Source organism: Spermophilus citellus (assembly GCF_964194105.1).
Source record: "Spermophilus citellus genome assembly, chromosome: 4".
Taxonomy (NCBI): Eukaryota; Metazoa; Chordata; class Mammalia; order Rodentia; family Sciuridae; genus Spermophilus; species Spermophilus citellus.
This window is the reverse complement of record NC_138185.1, coordinates 66,634,601-66,658,811: the sequence shown is the minus strand read 5'-3', so window position 1 is coordinate 66,658,811 and position 24,211 is coordinate 66,634,601. Positions and strand designations below refer to the sequence as shown.

The 24,211-nt window shown below is 40.4% G+C and overlaps 1 protein-coding gene and 1 pseudogene across 3 annotated transcripts; one reads left to right on the top strand and one right to left on the bottom strand.

Moving 5' to 3' along the window:
* Window positions 1-1,177: 1,177 nt before the first annotated feature.
* DET1 (DET1 partner of COP1 E3 ubiquitin ligase) lies at window positions 1,178-21,174 on the top strand. Of its 2 annotated transcripts, XM_081290468.1 has the most exons (5): window positions 1,178-1,305; window positions 4,417-5,509; window positions 8,205-8,392; window positions 17,277-17,468; window positions 20,548-21,174. In XM_081290468.1, the coding sequence occupies exons 2-5, from the start codon at window positions 4,427-4,429 to the stop codon at window positions 20,735-20,737; spliced, it is 1,653 nt and encodes a 550-aa protein (XP_081146594.1). In that variant the 5' UTR covers window positions 1,178-1,305; window positions 4,417-4,426; the 3' UTR covers window positions 20,738-21,174. The 2 variants fall into 2 exon arrangements, with proteins under 2 accessions (XP_081146594.1, XP_081146595.1); XM_081290469.1 differs by lacking the exon at window positions 17,277-17,468.
* On the bottom strand, window positions 10,884-12,373 carry LOC308648346 (developmentally-regulated GTP-binding protein 1-like; annotated as a pseudogene). The gene has a single exon. The product of its transcript is annotated as a developmentally-regulated GTP-binding protein 1-like (transcript).
* Window positions 21,175-24,211: the final 3,037 nt, after the last annotated feature.

Here is a 24,211-nt window from a genome sequence, read left to right as displayed (position 1 = left end):
GATAATTACAATATTAATAATGTACTGAGGCTCCATGCCAAGGAAGGACTTTAAGTATAACACCTCTAACTCTTTCAATAACTTTATAAGTTAACGACAAGCTTCATTACCAGAAAAGGAATTGGAGACTTTGAAGCCAGTAACTGAGGACACTTGGCTTGGGCGTGTGAAGAAAAGGCCAGAAACCCATGCTCTTTCCATTCTACATCTCCAAATCTATTACCCTCCTTGAGCCTCAGTTTCCTCACCTGTAAAAGTCCAAAAACAATCAGGCACAGTGGCCTTCAGCTGAAATCCCAGCGACTCCAAAGGCTGAGGCAGAAAAATTGCAAGTTCGAGGTCAGCCTCAGCAAATTAGAGAGTCCCTAAGAAACTTAGCGAAATGATGTCTCAAAATAAAAAATAAAAAATAAAAAACTGGTATGTAGCTCCATGGTAAAGCGCCCTGGGTTCAATCCCTAGACAAAAACAAAAACAAAAACAAAAACAAAACAAAACAAAAAACACAAAAAACAAACCCAACAACAAAACCAAAGTGAAAGGCAAGTAGAGGAGATTAGCTTATTGTGAGGCGCTTTTACTGTATGACCACTATGTGCCAGCATGTTGTCAGTACTGGACACTTAGTATTGAGCTCAATATGATAAATACGATCCTGATACACAAGGAGCTCACTATTAAGGAGAAAACAGGAAGAAGATGGTTTTTTAGATGACAAAATGGAGTAAAGAATTATTATTATTATTTGGTACAAGGAATCGAACTCAGGGGTGCTTAACCACTGAGCAACATCCCCACCCCCTTTTTATTTTCTGTTTTGAGACAGGGTCTTTTAAGTTGCTTAGGGTCTTGTTAAATTGCTGAGGCTGGCTTTGAACTTATGATCCTCCTGTCTCAGCCTCCCGACTCGCTGGGACTACAGGCGTGCTCCACCGTGCCCAGTTTATGAAGGATTCTTATTCGTGTATTTGAAGTGTGTCCTGCTGGTACACGGGTACTTCCACAGGAGAGCGGATTGGTGCCCAGGTTAGGACACCAGGTTAATATTTTCTTGGCGGTCACCAAGCCTCTATGACTTCCCCTCCTCCCGACGCCAGGGTCGCTACAACATTTCTCAGCTGAACGGGGCCGCGCTCTCCCCACTTCCCGTCTCGCTGGGCATAACTTCCGGTGTGTAGCGGAAGCCCGGTCTGTGGCCGAGGGAGCCCAGGACCCATAGGCATGGCGGGGGCGGGGCCGGGGGAGGTGCGCACGGATCTGGCTGTGGCGTCCCTCGCCCCGGCCCCTTGAACCAGAAGCCGACAGGTGAGGACTTCTGCTTTTTGGTACATTCTCCAAGCCCGTCAGACCGTCCCCGGCAGTTCCTCTCCGCACCGAGCCCTCGCGACCCCCGCCCTCTCTAAGAATTCCCTTCCCATCGAGGCCCCGCCCCGGGCTTTTCTTTCCGGGGGCGCCTCTTTGGGCACGCGTGTCCGACCCTTGGCGTCCTATTGTTGAGTTGGAAGCCGTCGCCTGGAGTTGAGGGATGTGTGTACATGGGGAAACTGAGACCCCCTAGGCGGAAAGGACTTTGTGTCACACTTGGGTTGCCCGATTCAGCCAGGCTTTTCCAGCTTCTTTCATTTCATAACAAACCGAAATGCCTAGTGCGCGACCCAGGGTGGACTGAGACAATCAAGGTGGGAAAGTAGACGAAGTTATTTCCTGTCTGGCGGATAGCGGGCGACACAGACATTAAATACAACCATGCAAGTGAAAGTATAAATACAAGTTGTGACAGTTACTCTAGGGAAAACAACGATGAGTCCTAATTAGGTAGGTGGTCAGGGAAGGTCTCTTGAAGGAGGTGACACGTCTTTAAGGGATAACTTGAGAAATTATAGCAAGGGCAGGGAGAATACATTTTAGGCCAGGGAATGTTCCTATTGGGTGCCCGAGTTTGCAGAGCACTTGGCATGAGGCAGGTCCAGTTTTTAAGAAGAAAGCTTTGCTCCGTGTCAAGCACTGTGATTGGCGTGCAGAATGTGGTAGTGTTTGTGTAGAGCTCACCACCTGGTGAGGGCTTTAGGCATAAGTAAAATATACAGGCAGAGTTGCAGGTGAAATAGTGCAATGAAGGAGAGAGGTGATTAACATATGGGGATTTTATCTAATGGAAAAGTGAAGGAAGACTTCCCTGAAGAAGTGATGATTAAGCTGATATCTGAAATAGGAGTTAGCAAAGCCAGAGGAACTTCTGTAAAGGGCCACATAGTAAATGTTTTAGACTTATGTGGTCTTTGTCTCAGCTCCTCAGCTGTCCCTTCATAGGGCAAAAGCAGCTATGAGTCATATGTAAATGAATGGTTATGTCTGCCTTTCCATGAAACTTTATCTACAAAAACAGGGAGGCAGGTTAGATTTGGTCTGAGAGCAGTAATTTATGAAGCCCCTCTTGTTGTAGTCTAGATTAGTATATATTTTATATCCTTATCCAGTTTTATAACTTATGTATATGATTGAAACAGTTTTACAAAGCAGTTTGTTACTGTATATATAAAGTTTTTTTGGGGAGGAGGGGACATGACTGGACATCAAACCCAGGCCCTAGCACCCCCTCCCCATTGTAGTTTTGATTTGAAGTTCTTTGATTAATTGTCATCACCGAGCAAATTGTCATTCATTTGCTTTTTGGCCATTTGTACATTGTAGGGCTGAGGATGTAGCCCTTGGCAGAGCACTTGCCTAGCTTGTGCAAGATCCTGTGTTTGATCCCTGTTACTGCAAAAACAAAAACAAACAAACAACAACAACAAAAACACAGGGGGGGGAGGAGGGGAAATTGTATTTTATTTTTAAAAAAAATTGTTTTTTTTTGCAGTACTGGGGACTGAACTCAGGGGCATTTTACCCCTGAGGTATATCCTCAGCCCCTTTTAAAATTTTTGATACAGAATTTTGTTACGTTGCCAAGGCTAGCCACAATGGGTTCCTCCTTCCTCAGCCTCCTGATTTGCTGGGATTACAGGGATGGAACACCATACCTGGCCTACTTTGTCCATTTTTAAATTGGGTTTTATGATTTTTTTTTTTTTGTTGTTGTTGTTAAGTTTTAAAAGTTCTGTGTATATTCTGGATTTCAGCTCCTTGTCAGTTACATGATTGGCAAATATTTCTTTTCATTGTGTAGGCTGCCTTTTCACTTGTTGATTGTGTCCTTTGATGTGCATATGTTTTAAAGTTTGAAATGTTTCCATTTGTTTGTTTTTGTTTATGCTTTTGATATACCAAAAAAAAAAAAAAAAAAAAAGAAAACTGTTCAGACCAAATGTTACTAAACTTCCTTTTACGTTTTCTTTTAGGAATTTTATTGTTATAGACCTTACATTTAGGTCTTTAATCCATTTGTGGTTAATTTTTGTAAATGGTATAAAGGTCCAGCTTCATTCTTTCACATATGAATATCAGATTTTCCCAGAACTATTTGTTAAAGAGACTGTCCTTTCCCTATTGAGAGGTATCCGTATGGTTGTCAAAGATCGTTTAATATGTGAGAGTTTATTTTCAGGATCTCTATTTCATTGGCTTATATCTATTTTTATGTCAGTATCATGCTTTTTTGGTTATTGTGGCTTTGTAACATGTTTTAAAATCAGGAAGCATGAGTCTTCCAACTTTGTTATCTTTCAGCGTTTTGGCTCTTTGGGGTCCCTTGAGATTTCATGAATTTATGTTTTTACAATATTTTTACATTGCAATTTTGATAGAAATTGCATTGGAATTGTAGATTGCTTTAGGTAATAGGACCATTTTAATAGCCTGGTAAATATTTTTTGTTTATATGAATGCACATTGAGTGTCATTCTTTTTTTTGGGAATATCTTTCTTAAACTGTTCAAATTTGATTCACTTGTATTCTATTGAACATTGTTATTAGCTGAGCATACTTGGGAGGTATTACTTGTCAACTCCATCCCTCAAACCTGTTTCTAGGCTTAGAAGTGTCAGAACTATTTCCTGACTATAATCTGGGAGCACAAATTGATGGTCACTCTCATCTCAGGGGCTCCTAGGTTCAGGATAGAAATCTGTTTCACTGGTGTATTGTTGGAGTCTGTAAACAAGTCAAGATGACTTGTTTACATTTTGCCAGAGGGAGTGGTTTGTGAAGTAAGGCCAGTGAGCCATTAAGTGTCGAGATTCCTTATTGGTTGACTGCTGTATCTAGTTTATGTTAATTAAGATAAGCTGTGTGTAAAGTATATATACCGCTCTGGTCCTACAATAAACGGCTCCCACTCCAGCTGTATCAATGTACACAAGTTGTTCATCACCCCCTGGTTATTTTGCCCAGCCAGCTGGGCTGCGGCAGTGTATCTTTACATTTGGATACATTTTGTTTTATTTTCTTGACTTCTACCTTACTTTTCTGGGCAGAGATGTGATAATGGATCATCATGTTTCCACTATTAAACCTCGAAGAATCCAAAACCAAAATGTCATTCACCGATTGGAACGGCGGCGGATCAGTTCAGGCAAGGCAGGTACTCATTGGCACCAGGTTCGAGTGTTCCACCAGAATGTCTTCCCTAACTTTACAGTTGTCAACGTTGAAAAACCTCCTTGTTTCTTGCGTAAATTCTCACCTGATGGACGCTACTTTATTGCTTTTTCTTCTGACCAGACATCTCTTGAAATTTATGAGTACCAGGGCTGCCAGGCAGCAGAGGACCTATTGCAGGGATATGAGGGGGAGATCCTATCCAATGGCAATGACCAGCGGTCAGTCAACATCCGGGGCAGGCTTTTTGAACGATTTTTCGTCCTGCTGCACATTACAAATGTAGCAGCCAATGGTGAGCACCTGAACCGGGAGTGTAGCCTCTTCACTGATGATTGCCGATGTGTGATCGTGGGCTCTGCTGCCTACCTCCCGGATGAGCCTCACCCTCCTTTCTATGAAGTATATCGGAACAGTGAATCAGTGACCCCAAATCCACGGTCCCCTCTAGAGGACTATTCCCTCCACATCATTGACCTTCACACTGGCCGCTTATGTGATACGCGCACATTCAAGTGTGATAAAGTGGTCCTGTCACACAACCAAGGGCTGTACTTGTATAAAAACATCCTGGCCATCTTGTCTGTGCAGCAGCAGACCATCCATGTCTTCCAGGTGACTCCTGAAGGCACATTCATTGATGTGCGGACCATTGGCCGCTTCTGCTATGAGGATGACCTGCTCACTGTGTCGGCTGTTTTCCCTGAAGTACAGCGGGACAGTCAGACAGGCATGGCCAATCCCTTTAGGGATCCTTTCATCAACTCCCTAAAACACCGGTTGCTGGTATACCTGTGGCGCCGGGCAGAACAGGATGGTAGTGCAATGGCCAAGAGGCGCTTCTTCCAGTACTTTGACCAGCTGCGGCAGCTGCGTATGTGGAAAATGCAGCTTTTGGATGAAAACCATCTGTTTATCAAGTATACCAGTGAGGACGTAGTGACACTGCGAGTCACTGATCCATCTCAGGTATGGGGTGAGCTCTCCCCTTTACATTGTCACTCTTGGCAAAATGGGAAGATTTCTCTGTTTGCCTGTAGCCAGTCCCTCAGGGATACACATCTTAGACTGAATGTTTGCCATCCCAGAACTCAGACAGAATCAGCTCCATTTTTGTTTTGCCACATATATTGATCTGGACACATGAAAACTAAATCTCAAACTATTGACATATAGGTAGTCCACTCTTTGATTATTGTCCTAATTGTTTGGCATAGCATTTTCAGCGCTCTTGAGATGGAAGCTCAAATGCTCTAAGTTCAGGGTTTGACAACCTAGGGATAATCCTGTCTTGATTTTGAAAGGCTGTGCTTATGGGGCTGGCTGATTTTGGTTTTGGTAATGAGATGAGCTATCCATGCAAAAATGAAATTCCCCTAAAACTCTAACCTTGCTATCCTGCTTAAGTAGTTAAAGTCAATTTAGTTCTCAATAAAATTCTTTTTGTAAGGTAGCTATTAGATAATTTCATTTGATACAGTTTGGAACTTTACCCTGACCTTGCCCATGTATTAAAACATAGGTGGTAGATCAGTGGAAAGATCAAAGGGAATCCCAGATTCCCACTCCACCATGAGAATCATCAGGAATGCAGGTATGAAGGAATTTGAGTCAGGGTGACAGATGTTGGTAGGTGGAGAGGCATTTCTCAAAAGGGAATAAGGGGATATTATGAGCACAGAAATCGCTAAGATTATGAAGTTGAAATACCATGTGGAAATTCAGGGTGCTTTGAGCATAAAGACCAATCTTTTTTGTACCTTTGCTCTCCCCACCCCATTCTTCTATTTCCAGATTGCCTCCTTAGGTACTAGTTTGGAAATTCAGAGTAGCGAGCCAACTAGTAAACCAGGAAGCCAGCTGAGTCTGGCTTCTCTCATTGACCTGCTATTTAAAGAAACTGTATAGGGCTTTGTTCTCCAAGCCCTCACCAGCCTCCTGTGGTAAAATATCTTCCAACAGTTTTCTTTTGAATCAGAACTTGTATATTCTAAAAAAGCAGAATAATATAGCTGATTTTTTTTTGATTCTTATGATGAACTCACCCATTTACCACTTAAGCTTCTAGTTCACCTTATGTGTCATGGGAGATTGGTGGTACAGTCCTTGACTTCTATTTCCTCTTGTCCTTAATTTCCTAGTTTGCCCCAGAGGGAAACCTGGTAAATGTTTGTGTAATTTTATATTGATATAATTATGAGATTCTGGTAAAGCCCTGATATGATCAAAGTGTTGTCCCGGTCTATAGAAAGGACATGAATTAACCTTTTATTTAGGTAAACCTATAATTACCTTTTTATTTTGGAGGGAATAGGTTGTCTGATTATTGCATTTGAGATTATCCTTTTTTCTGTTGCTAACTGGTGATTTATATTTTTCTGGTAGCTACAGTAAATTGTAACTGGAAAGCTTCTAGGGCTCTGTCCTTTGCTTACAGAATTTGTAACTCTAAACCCAATCTCCTTGCCCCAGTTGTCCTTACTCTTCCCCCAGTTTAATTTGATAGGTTCCAATAAGGTCGATGAGTAAAAAATGCATCCAGACACAAAGCCTTGGTAACATTATGGGTATTATTCTCACGTTACCTCCAGTCTCTTTAATTTACAGCCAAATTTAATTCCAGGTGACTGAAAAAGCCATGTAATAGAAACTCTGGGAAGAATTAATTACTAGTAAAACAGGTGCACCTAATGGCTCTAGAAATTGGTAATGGAGATTTAAACAGAGGAGAGTGAAATACTAATCCTGGTGTTCTGAAAACTTCTAGAGTCCTGTTGGAAGCTTGCAAACTAATCCATTCTGCTACATTCACAGTGACAAAAAGTAGGTACTACTGGAGCTTCCTGTTAGAGCACTGTACTGGAGATTTGAAGGAAGAAGGCTAGTCACCTAGAGGCCCATTCAGAAAAAGCAGTAACTGCCATCTATGGCATTTGAATGCTTTTCAGGTTCCCCCTCTGATCTTAATTGCTACAAATCTCAAACGCATCTTACAAATGCTCTTGACTGAAGGAACATTTATGAAGAAAGAAATGGAAAATGCCTCTCTGATTTTTCATTTGTTCAGCAGTAGTATCCTGAGTGGATGCAACTTGCCCAGGCAGTTTTAGCACACAATGTAGGCGTCTCTCTGCATGTTAGAAATATTAAGAAGGAAAAATAAATGCCCCTAAATTGAACTTTCAACTGTACACATACAAGAGAAAATCATTTGCCAACAGGCAGCCCCAGGCTGCAAATCACTTTCTCAGCAGGAAAGAAAATTAAATCTGGCATTTTAAAGCTTTTTTTTTTTTTTTTTTTTTTAAATCTCAGGATGGGTTGGGGAGCAAGAAGGGAATAAACACTTGGAAGGAAAAATATTGAATGTGCACAGTTTGAAATGAATGATTGAAAACCTTTCTATACATAATATTCTGGCAACTCAATAATTCTAGCAGCAAAGATGCAATTGGGAAATCTGAAAACATTGAGACTCTTTATTGATAAGGCCACTGATGTTTCTTCCTTTCCCAGAACCACTGGCAGCCATGTTTCTACTGTAGTGCTAAAGCTGAGGATTTTGCTTCTTTTGTTTGGGTGGCATGAATTTTAAGCCAACTGATAAGTTTCTAGGCATGTCATTACATTTGGCTGTCCCATACCTCTCTCTCTACTTCCATAGGCATCTTTCTTTGTAGTGTACAATATGGTGACAACTGAAGTGATTGCTGTGTTTGAGAATACATCGGATGAGCTTTTGGAACTCTTTGAGAACTTCTGTGATCTCTTCCGTAATGCTACCTTGCACAGTGAAGTCCAATTTCCCTGCTCAGCCTCCAGCAACAATTTTGCAAGGCAGATCCAGCGCCGGTAAGCTGTACCACCAAGCTTCACAAGCTTGACTTTCCTTTAGAAAAATTGTTGGTAGGCCAGTAGTCATTTCCTCCAGGACACCCTCCTTCTCTGTCTATCTGGCCTTGGTTAGGTGTACCTGTTGTAACCAATCCCTTGTGTCATGCTGACTTCTTTCTCTTTCAATACTTGTGGAATTTGTGCATCATTATATCGATTCTTTCTAGAGTGTATGTAAGCTGTAGATAGTGTGTCTGTTTATTTATTACTATATCATCAGTGGTGCACTGTTGAATACTTAAATGTTTGTTGAATGAATGAATAAGGAAATCATTTTAGAACTTTTGCTTAAATATGGTGTGTTGAACACATGAATCTATTTCTCTTTCACTGCAAAACTCTCTCAAAATGACAATAAAGAAATTAGAGGTGTGAACCTTAAAGAACATAGAGGATGAGAGAACAGACAGTTGGATACAAGATATTAACAAAATTTTGGAGGCTGAAGAGCCAGGGGATGAGTGAAAACTGACCTAGCATACCTCAGGGAGAAAGACTTAAGGCTTCTGAGCTTAGTTATCAAGAAACAAGCCTGCCTTAGAACACAGAGCTCCAAAAAGGGTCAGAGATTGGAGGAGGCTCTAGGTCCCTCCCAGGGTACCTGTGAAGTGGGTTGAAATTAGAATTGTCAGACTCTCTAAAGCCCTTCCCTAAGCCTTCAGCAGCCAAAATAATCTTCCCCTACCTTCATGAAGGGTTCAAGTTTATTCTTTGGACATAGTAAACCAGAGAGGCTCTGGTCTTCATGAGACAGCTCTGACAGTGGGGTGAAACATCAAGCTTAAAACAGAAATTAAGTGAAAGTTGACATACTGAAGGGTAAGATACCTATTCTCTTTTCCCGATATGATATACAGGTTTATGTCCCATGCAGGAGATTTTTCCCTAGGGAAACTGACCACTCCCAAGAAGAGACCTTCAAGTATTGATACTTGGAGTTCCTTCACCATATACCCTGGCCATCCTAAATTGATCCATACCAGTTAGCAAGGTCTTCTTATGAATCAGAGCTTCTAATAATTACCTTAGTTCATTTTCAAGAAAGAAATAGTTTCTTTGGGCTAAGGACCCAAACTAAATCTTGTGCTAGTCAAATAGGACCTCAAATACCTTAATTGTTCTAACCTTAATCAGGTATGGAAGATATTTGCCTTAGTTTCCAAGATGGGTCAAACCACAATAAGTGGTTAAATCAAATTAAGTATTACTGCTACTGGGAAAAAATGAGCAAAGCAGGTATCTTAAGTTAGTGGCCTCATATTTATATTAAAAGGATAGTATTCAACTGGAAATAGAGAGAGATTGATGTTCAGACAACTAACTTGCCTATCCTTTTTCTCTGGTGCACACAAATCTTTTGCCTTATTAGCATCTCTACTCAATTAGAAGGAGTTTTTGGACATGGCTCAGATTCTACTTTTTTCATTCTGGAATGAACTCTTTCTTTTATTTATTTGCAGTACTAGGGATGGAACCTAGGAATCTTCTTGTTTCAAAATTAAGTTATTTATTTATTTATTTTTTTATTTTGAGACAGGGTCTTGCTAAGTTCCTTAAGGCCTTGCTATGTTGCTGAGGCTGGCCTTGAACTTGCAGTCTTTCTGTCAGCCTCCCCAGCTGCTGTGATTACAGGTGTGTGCCCCTGCACCTGGCCAAAATTAACTTTTAAATTAAGCAGATCATTAAATTCAAAAGGTGGGTACACTCAGAGACGTCCCTGAGAGGTAAGCTTCATTAGGGTAGGGATTTTTGTGTATTGTATTCACTACCATATTTGCAGCACCAGGGCCAATGTCTCATTTGGGAGGAGCTCATATATATCTGTTGAATGAATGGAGCATCCAAAAAGTAAAGGAAACTATTTTCTGAAAAGTATTTCACAGTGCCTCTGGAATTAAGAACTGCAGGAGATGCCTGGAGGAGAAAATAAAGAGAAAAATTGTATATTTTAGCTCAGTGATCTTCAAAATAATTTTTCTTCATATGATCAAAGGATTTTTAAGAAATATAGGTAACCTTCACAGTTTTTAATTGATCTCTAATTTTTTTAAACTATTACTACTAAAATTAGTTTTAGAGGATACTATTCTCAGTCTATATTGGACATTAACATTTAAAAATAAAATAATTGCCAGGCATGGTGGTGCATGCCTATAATCCCAGCAACTAGGAGGTTGAGGCAAGAGGATCCAAATTCAAGGCCCGCCTCTGCAGCTAGCAAGCCTGTGCAATTTAGTGAGACCCTATTTCAAGACAAAAAATAAAAAGGACTGAGATGGTAGCTCAGTTGTAAAGCAACCCTGGGTTCAATCCTCAGTACCAAAAATAAAATAATAATAATAATAAAATTATTGTTTGATTCCCAGAACCATACACACACATGCAGAAATAATAAAATCATTATGGCATTCTTTTTTTTTTTGCACAAAGCCAACAGGGTTATGAGATCTTTTATGTAGTTCAACATAGAAGGTGACACCAAAGTAACTGAAGTTACAGTTTGTGTGCCTCCATCTCCCACCCCTGTATTCTGATCCAGTGGCTGCCAAAGACAGAAGGGATGAAGTAGGGTGCTTGATGATGGAGAAAGTTGCTGTGGTTGGCCCCCACAGATGGGAAAAGAAAAGGTTTCATTTCTTCACAATCTGAATGACATCCTCGTCCTCCAATGTATGGTCGTTACCTACTTTCTGTGGATTGTGTTTCACAGAGAGACCCCAGACCAGAGCGTATTTAAATTCTTTGATAAGATTTTTGTGAATCTTCATGCAGAAATCCTCCACTGTGGTCCTGGAGTAAGGCAGCACCACTGGAGATGTGTAATCTGGTAACTGGCCTTTGGGTTTGGTGTAAATTCTCACTAGTTTCAAATAGTCCCAGATCTTTTCTAACAGGTCATCAAAATTCCAGCAGTGATGGGCAGAGATGGGTACACAGTGAGGCACTTTATAGATGATATCCAATTCCTCAATGGAGATTTGATCGATCTTATTTAATACATAAATACAGGGAATATAAACCCTGTTTCCTTCCACCACATCAATGAGGTCATCAGCTGTGGCGTTACTACGCAAAGTCACATCAGCATTATGAATTTTGTATTCAGCCAGAATGCTCTTCACAGTTTCAGCATCCAGCTCACTCTGAGGGCAGGTAGCTGTGAGATTAATGCCTCCTTTATCTTTCTTCTTAAAGCCAATGTTGGGAGGTTTACTATTCAAGCGAATACCAAAGCCTTCCAATTCATTTTCAGTTATCTTCTTATGTCCTAGTGGCTTCAGGACTTCCAGAACAATCAGGATCAAATTGCATGCTCAGGTCACTGCAATAACCTGACAGCCCCTACCTTTCCCATCCTTGGCACCTTCAATGATACCTGGGAGTTCCAGAAGCTGTTTTTTGGCACCTTTGTATGTGATGACACCAGGCACAGTAGTTAGGGTAGTAAATTCATAGGCTGCCATTTCAGAATATACCCCAGCCAGGTTACTCAGTAGTGTTGACTTCCCCACAGATGGAAAACCCACAGACTTAATTCGAGCATCACCATCAAAACCTTCTCCTGGCCCACCACCTCTACCACCTTTTGGAGTAATGAGTTCTCTACGAAGCTTAGCAAGGCGAGCCTTAAGCAGCCCTAGGTGGTGTGCTGTTGCCTTGTTCTTTTGAGTCCGAGCCATCTCGGCTTTGATCTCTGCGATCTTTGCTAAGGTGCTACTCATGGTGGCGAGTCTTAGGGGTACAGCACAATCTTCCATTATGGCATTCTTTTGGATAGCCAAAGGACTGTATCTATCATAGTAATTTGGTGTTCAAGTTGTTTGAATTAAGAAATATAGAGCAAATTATTCCCATTATCTTGGAAATTTTACACTGTTTCTTCCTATTTTCAAATTCATATATTATTCCATCTTAACCAAACAAGTGTATCCCGATATAATATATTTTGTTGACTACCCTGTCATACTTGATTCACTGAAAATATAATGTATATGTAAATAGAAATTATTTTTCATTTCGTATGAACACTAGACTCTAAATGCTAAATTTTATGGTACTCTTTTCTTAATAATCTTTTGATAAAAAATGGAAGAACATGGGCCCATTGTCAGAATTAAAAAAAAAAAAAGATAACCAAGGATCATGAATCATTTCCTTTATCTTAAAAGAGAACAAAACAACAGTATAAGGAATAAAGGGAATCAGGGACTTAAAATTTGTTAGATACAGTTGAGGAACTCTCCAAGGACATAGAATAAAAAGGTAAGGAATATGGGGCAGAAACAGTTAAAAAAAAAAAAAAAAGGATCTGCCCATGAGGGCCAGGATATGGCCCTAAATTTTTCTAATTCCAGAAGAATAGAAAAAAATGAAGGGATGAACTCATGAGCATTTTTTAGTACTGAGGATATAACTTTCCCAATTGGCAGGGCCATCCAGTGGTTACTGGAACTGATTCATTGACTGTGTTTTCATGAAAGTTGAGTTAAACTTTCAGGAATTTTTGCAAGCTGATCGTTAAACATAGCCATTATTAAAAATTATTTCATAGTTATTGATTCCTTATTTTGCCATAATTGGTGCTCTCAAGGTTATTTTTATCTTATGTGTATGGTAAAAGCACTATATAATGATGTGCCATGGCTGATCTCTTGACAACTCCATTTGATGATGTCACATTATTACCTTGAAATTGACCACAGCAGGAAATTTTACACCACAGAAATTGGCATGTGCTACAAATCATGATTTTTTTCCCCCAGAGAAAAATTAATAACCTTTATCAGCATACCACTGAATCTGTCAGGTACCCAGTACAGTCAGTGCACTGAGGCATATCATTATGAAATTTTAGAACATTCAAAATAAGGGAAAATTGTAAAACCTTTCAGAAAGAACATTTCTATGTAAAAAAAGTAAGCTAGATGACATTGGATTCATTAATAGCAATATTGAAAGATTTAAGCTACTAAAATCATTCTCTCAAAATTTTATGAAAAAGGGAATTTCTATTCTAGAATTTTATATTCAAATAATAGAGTAGAACAAGGATGTTTTCAGATTTGTAAGATTCAAAAAATTACTTCCTGTGTACCTTTTCTGAGGAAGCCTTAGGAAAATATATTTCACCAGTAAAACACAAAGGAATGGTAAGCAGGAAATGGAGAGTCAGATACTGGAGAGAGGCTGACAGAATTCTGAGGATGACAGTAAAAGGAAGTTGCAGGATGGCAGTCCAATAGTCACACCAGATGGCAACAAGAGCATGGAAGATTGCAAGAGAATGTATCCCAGGAGAAAACAAAATTGTGATAATATCTGGGGTTTTGAATATATTAAGAAATTATCACAGGACTGGGGATGTAGCTCAGTGGTAGAGTGCTTGCCTAATGTGCCCAAGGTCCTGGGTTCAATCTCCAATCAACACACACAGAAAATTGTCAGTTCTGTTCTAGTGGGGTTGTCAGTGGTATTTGAGTAAAAGCTTTTTAAGGAGATTAGGGAGCAAGCCATGTGGATGTGAGTAAGAAGAATATACCAAAGAAAGTAGGAAATCTAAACATCCTGAGATGTTTCTGATGCATTTGAGGCACACCAAGGTGACCAGGGTGGCTGGATTGGAGATGGAATCAGAAACCAGATTGGGGGGGCTAGGTAAAAATGGCTATTTTATGGCTTTGACTTTCGCTGTAGATAGATTGTATAGTTTGAACAGAGGAATTATGTAGTCTCACTTAGGTTTAACAAAATCACTTTGACTGCTTACATTCTGGTGTAAGAATAGACTGGAGGGCTAGAGTAGAAGCAGAGACACCAGCAAAGAGAGTATTGCAAAGATCCAATAGATAAAATTGTTACATTGTTTCCTGCCACAGACTTAAGGTTGGTTGGCTTCCCCCGCCCCCACTATCACTGATATCTCTCAGGCACATAGAAAAGTGCCTGGCACATACCAGATCTTCTGTAATTATTTGTTGATTAACAGGTAGCTTAACTGGGTGCAGTTAACATGTGCAATAGTGTACACATGTAATCCCAGTGATTTGGGAGGCTGAGGCAGGAGGATCCAAAGTTTGAGACCAATTGGGCAATTAAGCGAGACACTGTCTCAAAAAAAAAAAAAAAAAAATTGGGGGGAATAGTTCAGAAGCCATTTGTTTCAGTCCCTAGTACGCCTCTTCAAAAAACAAAACAAAAACAGGGTGGTAGTTCTGGGCTAGTAAGTGATTGTATTCTCGAAGTAGTTTGAAGTTAGAGACCAGTAGGTTAGTGAAGAATGGGATGTAGGTTATTAAAGGGCAGAGTCAAATATGATTCTATGTTTTTTACTTGGTCAGCTTGCAAGAGAGTTGCCATTAAACTGTAGTGGCAAAACCTGTGGATGGACCAGATTTGAGAGAGAAGATCAAGGTTCCATACGTGAGAGGTTTAGTAGTTTGTCAAAATAGAGTGTTAATTGTGTCAGAGCCACTTGACAGGTAATAAGGACTGATAATTAAATATTTTTAGTAGAGATCACTAGTGAGCTTGGCAAGAACAGTTTCAGTTAGATGGAGGGGGTGAAAAACTGGGTGTGTTTAAAGAAGAATAGAGGCTTGGGGCGTAGCTCAATGGTAGAGCATGTGCTTAGCATGCATAAGGCTCTGCATTCAATCCCTAGCACTCCTGCCACCTCCCTCCACCACCAAAAAAAAGGAACCAGGGAGGAAAAAGTTGAAAAGTTGGAGAAAATTTTTTAAAAAAGTATTTTTGTAAAGGAGAGCTGAAAAGTAAGTGGCTCATTAGATGAAGAGGAAAATGTTTTTATTTTCCTTATTATTTTTGTACTGGAATTGAACCCAGGGGTGCTTAACTATCGAGCCACATCCCCATCCCTTTTTTATATTTTATTTAGAGACAGGGTCTCTTTGAGTTGCTTAGGGCCTGCTAAGTTGCTAATGCTGGTTTTGAACTCGCAATCCTCCTGCCTCCCAAGCTTGTGGGATTACAGGTATGCCCACTGCTCCTGGCCTTATTTTTTAAATGGGAGAAAAAGATGGCAAGTTTATATGCAGATAGAACTGATCCTGTAGAGAAGGGGGAAACTGACCTTTGAAGCAAATGGAGAAAGAATTGTGTTAAGTATATGAGAGGGGAAGGGATCTGATGCCCAAGTAAAGTGACTGGACATTTATATAGGGACAGACGTAGGGCACATGTGCTGGTGATGGTTTTGAAAAGTTCTGCTTGCTTCTATTTATCACTAACAAAGTAAGCAGTGCCATTAGTTGAGAGGGTGCATGGAGGGGATGAAGTCATGGGAGAAAATGGGAGTCCTGGCTGGATTCTGGAAGTGTAGTACAAATGCCCGGCAACAGTAAGGGCCCACATGAGGTTCCTGGTCATATGTTTAAAGTGAACATTCCTGTATGCTTTTCTCTAGCCACAGAAAAAACTGAGTGGACACAGACCTGGAATAGGCAGAGTTGAGTCATGGTTTTTCTAAGCAAGTATGACAAAGGAGAGTTCAAGATTGTTGAGAATGAGTGTGATGGAGTGATTTTCAAGATCATGGAATACAGACAGGTTAAGGAGGAAAGGGAGGATGTGACGAAGGTGTTGGATGGCAAAAAGTAGTAGACTATACATCCCGTGGGGTTGAACAATTATTGAGGTAGGGATGAAGAGGGTGGGAGCTATAAAGATAGGAGAGAAGATGGTTGAAGAATGTGTTAGCCTAGCTGAGACTACAGAAGGGTTGTAGTCATTGTTAATGATGAGGTTGAGGGTGGGAAATGGGAACAACTGAGGCTGGGAGGAGATCAGGGCACTAGGAGTCTTTGGTGTTAGAAAGATTATATCTGACAATTTTGAGACTACATAGAATTAAGGGAGGTTGATTGGACAGTGACATTGAGCCAGGAGTTAACCTGGCAAAGATGTTAGAGAGTGGCTGCTTCATCATTTAGGAGGGAGCATGGAGAGTGGAGGAGGTGGGTACTGCTGCAGAACAAGAGCTGTTTCAGTCTAAAGGCTATCATAGAGGCTTTGACCCACGATAATTACAAGACCATAAGCCAGCCTCCATCATTTTACCTTCTGAAGTCAGATATATGTTTCTGTCTGTCACTGTTTTCTGGAAACTGGTGTTTCTGCAGGATTGTATTTAGCTCATTCTTAAACTGTATTTAAGCATAGAGTAATTTGTCCAAAAGTTTGATGGAAACTAACTTACAACCAATCCCAAGAAGAATTAAAAGCTGTTTCAGTATTCCCTGCTCTTTACTTCTCCTCTACTCACTATTGGGGATATTAAGTTCTTGAATTTTTTCCCCTAGTTGAGCTGTTATCAAAAGAGTAGAGTTGGGTGTGGTGGCATATGCGTGTAATCCCAGCGACTTGGGAGACTGAGGCTAGAGGATCGTGAGTTCAAAGCCAGCCTCAGCAACTTAGAGAGGCACTGAGCAACTCAGTGAGACCCTGTCTCTAAATAAAATACAAAATAGGGCTGGGGATACAGCTTAGTGGTTGAGCACCCCTGTAAATGCCCGGTAAATGCCTCCCCCACCCCCCAAAAAAAGAGTAGAAATAGTAATTATAGAACAGTAATAATTCATTTTAAACTGGTTTGAGTGCCTTTGTTAACTTTTCTAAAGTAATATAATGTTCCCCATTTTTGTTTTCTGCATTTTAAGAGTATTCTGTAGCTAGCCAGTCTTATGGTGTATGAGAGAGTCCTAACTTTATTTGATATCTGGAATTTAATATTTATTTACAGAGTGAGTGGTTTTTAGACATGTTTTTCAATTTAAAATCCAAGGCAGCTGCTAGGAAAGCCTTCCTCACTGGTGCTGTGTTTTAGGTTCAAAGACACGATTATAAATGCCAAGTACGGAGGGCACACAGAGGCTGTGCGCCGGCTGCTGGGTCAGCTCCCCATCAGTGCACAGTCCTACAGTGGCAGCCCCTACCTGGATTTGTCTCTCTTCAGCTACGATGACAAATGGGTGTCAGTCATGGAGCGACCCAAGACTTGTGGAGATCACCCCATCAGGTACTTTGTCACTGCCACAGCAGCACACTGCTCAAGGGCTGAAGACAGCCTGCTTTCTGTCTTCTCTTCTTCCTGAACATCATTCCATTGTGACTGCCTCTGCTTGTACTGGTGGATTAGACTGAAAGGGTAGGCTGTATCTAATGGACTGAGTGCTTTGATCATGTAGGTACTAGTCCTATAAATGAACTACTCCTATCCTTTGCTTGCCATCAAAACATCTAATTCAGATAAATGTTTTTTGTTTTAAAGGTATCTGGGGAAAGGATATGTGTACAGTAATGTGCTTTTACTGTACTTTGTGCTAATAGGAAGAGGAACTGGCACTAGGGGGGTTTTTCTGGGAGGAGGGAGTATATCCCTGGAGCCCTAAGCTGGAGCTTGGAAGGTGTTTTCACATAGAAGCCATGGTTGGTAGAGATTTATGGTAGATGTCTTTCATTATTCAGCTTTATTACGAATTAAATGGATCTGTGTGGTGTATTCTGCTTAATCACTGTTTTATAATATTTCCTTTGGGAGATTGCAGTCAATTCCAAAAACCAGTTCAACTTTTTTTTTTTTTTTTTTTTTTGAATCATGGAAAGTTTTAAACTTATACAAAAAGTGAGAGAATATGATGACTTTCCATGTACCTTTACCCAGTTTCAGCAGGTACCAACTCATGACCAGTCCTTTTTCATCTCTTCCTACTACAACAACATCCTTCCCTTTCCACTGTCACCCCAGATTATCTTGTAGCAAATCACAGTAATCCTAGCATTTTGTCCCTAAATATTTCAGGGAGTTCTAAAAAACAAAATTTAAAATAACAACAACAAAAATTCTTAATATCATCTCATCTTAAGAAAATTAACAAAAAGTTATTAATACTACCAAATATCTGGTCAGTTTTTACTTTGCTATGTTGCAACTATTCTTACTGCTTATTATTGTAATTATGGTTACCATCATATTTTGTTTATTCTTTGTTTTAGTCAGTGTCTAAACAAAATTCATGCATTGCATTTGGTAACTGTTCCCTTAAATCTTTTTCATTCTGCATTCTACTTCCCTCTTTTATTTTCCTTGCAATGAAATTGTTGAAGAAACCGTGTTGTTTGTTCTGTAGTATTCCCATATTCTAGATTTTGCCCATTGCATCCCTGGGGTAGTGTTTACTATATTTCTCATTTCCCCCTACTTCCTGTGCTGGTCATTAGGTTTAGAAGCTCAAACAGCTCATTTTAAATTACAAGCCCTTTGGTGTGTTGGGGAGTGTGGAGTAAGGTTAATGTTAATGTGCTTTTACTCATAAAAGCCCATAATGGGCCTCATTTGATATAGTCATGTAGCAGGAGATACATTTCTGTCCTTTCTGACTTCTCTGCCTTCTCGTTTGAAAACATGAACCCAACTAACACATCTGGCAGTGCCATTGTTTTTGACAAAGGGGTTTTCTTCTTGTTCTTATTTTTAATTCAAAATGAGAAATGTAAGGATTAAGGTATTTGAAGAGGTACTCTAGCACCTTTATTCTTTATTGTCTGTTCCATTCTAGTGTTTGTCAGTATGCGTGTTTACATTTATATTGTCGTAATTATGATTAGTGTCACACTTTGTAGTATTTTCTTAACAATTTTCCATCTTCTTGCACAGTCCTCATAATTACAGTCTTAATGATGTCATATTATTTAATCAAGTAGATGTGTCATAATTTATTTATTCCCTTAATGCTGAGCACTTATGCCATAGTAGCTGACTTTAACCAAGTAACTATTTACTTTATTTAAATTCTGAGGATATGAATTCTTGGGAATGGGATTATTTTATCAAAGCCCATCTTTAGGTAGGCTTACATTTTGCTTTCTAAAAGGGAAATTATAGAGCTTTTAATTCAAGGTCGTTCATTTCTAGAACTTGTCCCCAATTCAGCTCCTAGCCTGCCAATTATCTCTAGTTCCTCAAACCAAAAGTCATTTATTTTGCAATTGGGAGGATTAATGTATGGGAGCATAATTAGTCTCATTGTACTGGAGGAAAAATTAAGCCGGGCGTGGTGTCGCATGCGTATAATCCCAGCAGCTTAAGCTAGCTTCAACCACTGTGGGGTGCTAAGTAACTTGGTGAGACCCTGACTCTAAATAAAATAAAAGATAGGGCTGGAGATGTAGCTCAGTGGCCAAATACCCCTGGGTTCAATCCCTGGTACAAAAAAAATTAAAAAAAATTAAAAACTGCTTAGCATTTTGTGTGTGAAAAAGAAGAACCTTCCAAAATAATTTATTCTTAAAAATGAAAAACAAAAAAGGTAGACTTAGAGCTGCTCTGTCCTATGTGGTAGTTGATACCTGCCTGTGGTTATTGGAGCACTTAAAATGAGATGAGTCTGGGTTGAGATGTGCTCAAATGTCAAATACACACAAGATTTCAAAGATTTAGTTAAAAAATGAGAAATATAGAGACTGGGGTTGTGGCTCAGTGGTAGAACACTTGCCTGGCATGTGTGAGGCCCTGGGTTCGATCCTCAGCACCACATATAAATACACAAATAAAGTAAAAAACCCATTGACAACTAAAAAAAAAGGGGGGGGGAATATAAAAATGGTGGGAAGTATATATATTTTTGTTGAACATAGGTTGAAATGACAATATTTTGGATAATTAGGCTCAATAAGATATTTTATTATAACTAATTTCACCTTTTTATTATTACTCTTTTAAATGTGGCTACTTGAAAATCTAAAGCCACATGTGGCTTAGATTTGTGGCTTGAATTTTATTTCTAGCCCTGACCTAGACAGTGTTTAGGCAGCAGCTTCTGGAAGCCGAGAGGCTATGATTAAGAGTGTAGTAAGGGTCATCTTGGGAAAGAGAAATAACCAGTGACTCAGGACATTAGTAAAATTCATAATCTCTCTGCCCCCAAAATGAATTGTGTAGACCTAGGGGATTTTATAGATTGATAACCTGGGGCTGATGTATGAGATTTCATTAATGAGGTAAAACAAATGACTTGCTGTATCCCCCACTGTCCAGATTTTAAGGTGGTAGTGAATATCAACATGATCCTCTCTTTCTGTCTCCTTTTTCCATTTAGGTTCTATGCCCGGGACTCTGGCCTGCTTAAGTTTGAGATCCAGGCAGGCTTACTGGGCCGCCCCATCAACCACACAGTGAGACGCCTCGTTGCCTTCACCTTTCACCCTTTTGAGCCTTTTGCTATTTCTGTGCAGAGGACTAATGCTGAGTATGTTGTCAACTTCCATATGCGACACTGCTGCACATAGGTGCGTGACCACAGCCAGGTTATCTGGCCTTCCAGGACTTTGCCCGCTGCTCATTTCAGTGGATTAGAGTACATGTTGCCAACTACCAGCTCTGTGGGTTTTGTACTGGTATACCTCCCATGGAACAGAGCCAGGGAGGAGCAGGGGCTCAGCATAATGGGTTTGTTTATTGTATACAATACTGCTACTGATTGATTTGAAATCCTTTTGCTTTTTCCCTGTGGGAATGCCCAGCATTAATTGAGTCCATTTAATTTGTATTTAGCATTTTATTGCTGTGAAGATAAAAGCATTACACCTTAACCCCTTTCATGTCACTTCTTTGGCATTATGGTATGCAGCCCAAAGCAGGTAAATCTTGTACATAAGAACTGTGTACAATTTTCCACTTACCCAACAAGCAGAACTATCTTTATAATAAAAAATTAAAGCCTTGGTATTTTCTTACTTAAACATATCTTGTCTGATGACTGCTTTATGTTCCCATCACACAATGGTTTTTGAGTGCTTGGGTTCCAGGAGGGACTGGAAGAGGCAAGAGTCCTTGATGCAGCAGCTGCCTTGGGAGCGTAAGAGGTGAGTGCCAGCATGGAAGACATTTACTTCCAGGATGCTTTCCCTCCCCAGGGTTTTCTCCTGGTAATTGTTACAGCTGGAGGAGTGGGGCATAATTGTGTGTTCTCATGTGGAAGCATGCTCGTGTCTGTACCATCTGTGTCATGCAGGTGGAAGAGCTAGCAGCCCTTGTTGGTCATAGTAGAAACAAACACTGAGTAGCACGTACTGTCCTTCCATTAGTGGGAGCTGGTAAACTCTAGGTGTCCCTAAAGAGATCAAACTGGTTGTCTCTGAGTGACTGAGCTGTCACAGCTATACTATAGACAACTGCTGGCCCCTGGCCTGCGTCCTTCTGTCACCTTTTTAACCAGTCTCCTCTGGAGAGCTTCTCAAACTATTTATGTTTTCATCTGCATAATGCATCCCCTGGTAATGTAGTCAGTCTGTTTAGCGACATCTGTCTTTGAAGGTAACTTTGAAATGTTGAGTTGCAAAGCAGGCTGTGACAGGAGCCATGGATACAAACAGCTGGATCCTTTATTCCCTGTGCCTTTGGGAATGTAAAGACTGATAAGAGATGCTGACCCCCACCAAAAGACAATATGGTTAATTTCATCAATATTGAACAGCTAAATCCATTCTCATTCAACCTTTAACACAAGATTTGAGCAACTACCATGAGTCAGGTAGCTACTATACACAGATGCTAAAGATAAGGAGAGAAATTGATCCTTGTAATACAATATAGTTAAAGCTCTAGTAATGTCTCTCTGAGGATAATGGAAGGAGATGGAGTAGAGGCAAAGAAAGAAATACTGGGGAAGGGGCACTGAAATTGGATAAATAGGAGTGCATTGTGTGGTTCAGGGTAGAGGATATTTCAAGGAAAAACTACATGTACAGAGGCAAGAAAATGAAACGGCCTTAGAGGTAGTAGCCTGGCAGATAATCCAGTAAGTCTACATGAGCTGGGGTGGAGAGGCAGGGGAGAGGTGACTGAACAGGTAGGCTGCCCCGATATCATGAGAGGTCTTGTGCATAGTACTAGCATTTTACATTGTGGAAGGCATAACATGAATTTCACAAAGGTAACTTTGAGCAGAATGGAAAGTGGTGGGAGTGAACTAGAGAGAGGGAGGCCAGGTAAGTCACTAGTGGTCATCTAGAGAAGAAAAGGAGGGTTTGAGCAACATCCCTGGGCATCTCTGGATGGGTGAAATACTTTGTAAATCATGATGAGCTTTGGTTCCAGTGGTGCAAGTGGTCAAATCATGTATGAACAGCAGTCCTATTCTTGTGTTCAACTACTTATTTCCCTAGGAGTCTGATCATGTGTTTGTGAGGCCACACTAAAAAGAGGGAGGTCAGATAGGCAAGGGCAGCACCTAACTCTTTCTAAACCCCACCATAATCAACTTGAGACTCCACTGATACCTCTGGCCCCTGACCCAAACTGGGTTAATTAGAGGGCTAAACTGCTGGAACAAGAGGCCCCTCTAGGCAGTGATTCAAACAAGATTGGACTTTGGTTTTCTTTCTGTCCCTCCAGTCAACTTAGGGCAGATGTTCAAAGTTCAAAGTGGTTCTTTGACACACTGCCTTTCAAAGTCCTGTGGTCTTTTTTCTCTGCTGTCCTCTGTGGCATCTTCCTGGGAAGAGGGTGAAAGAGCATGAAGGAAGCTGCCTGGTCACAGGCTCCTGTCTGTCCATTAGTGACATACGTTACTTCTGATTCACAGTCCATGGGAGATGTCTCCTTAACCATATGGCTGCATGTAATAAGCAAGAGAGCCTGGGAAACACAGTGTACCTACTCAGCCATGAGTAGGTTATGCTTGAATTCAGAGTAAGAAAAAAGCGAGCTTTGGTGGATAATTAGCTGTCTCTGAAACTGAGCATCTCCAATAACTCTCATTTCCCCTCAGGTCCTCTCCTTTTTTTCTTATGTAGCCTAGGTCATGTGGTTTTGACACTGTACACCACTCCCTTGCAATTGCACTTCAACATCTTGCTGTTGTATTTCCTTATTGCTAGTTTAGAAAAATCTCAACTCTACATATTTGTGTTTGAACATGTGAAAATTGCTGTAGGAAACCATGTCTGTTCTTAAATTCTTGATCATAGACAAAGTGGACACTCAGAAATCCTCATATATTCTCCTTATCTATTTATTTTCCCTCTCTTGGCAACTACTTTCACCTACCACTGTCACTTTGCACTTCTCAGCTGGCCATCTTGCTGCCTTTATCATGGCAGAAGTGGAAATGATCATATAGGAATTCCCTTCCATTTCACTTTGTGTCAATCCTGTGTCTTGCATCTGTTCTTGTTCCTTACATTTTCTCCTGATACAGTGAATGACATATTCCTGCTTCTCTGAAATGCCAGCTTCTCTATCTTCCATTGAATCCTATTTCCTTTTCACTTATCAAAAGACTTTGGACTTTATTCCTTTAATTATTTTCTCTCTGCGGTATCATCTCTTGATAAGCTGATGGATATGCTCTAAGACCTTCTGCCTTTAAAACCTCCTGTTTTGGTTCCCTCATTCCCCTTTAGTTAGTGCACATTTCTCTGTTGTCATTCACAGCAGAACTTCTCAAAAGAGTTGTCTGTTTTCATTTCCCTATGTTCCATTTTTCCACAACCCACTCCAGAAAGGTTTCTCTCCCCCCACCCCCTCATTGCACTGACACTGGAGTTGTCTGGATTTTCAGTGATTTCATGTTGCCAGTACCTCTTCTCCCTCTCTTATTGAACTTCTCAGTGTTGGACATAGTTGCTTTCTCTCTGTATCAGAAACACTGGGTTCTCCTGGTTTCTGGGATAGCATATGGCTCTGGTGTTCCTCCTGCCTTCCTGATTTTTGCTTCTAGGTCTCTCCTGACTTCCTCTCTGCTCTACTTTAGTTGTTGG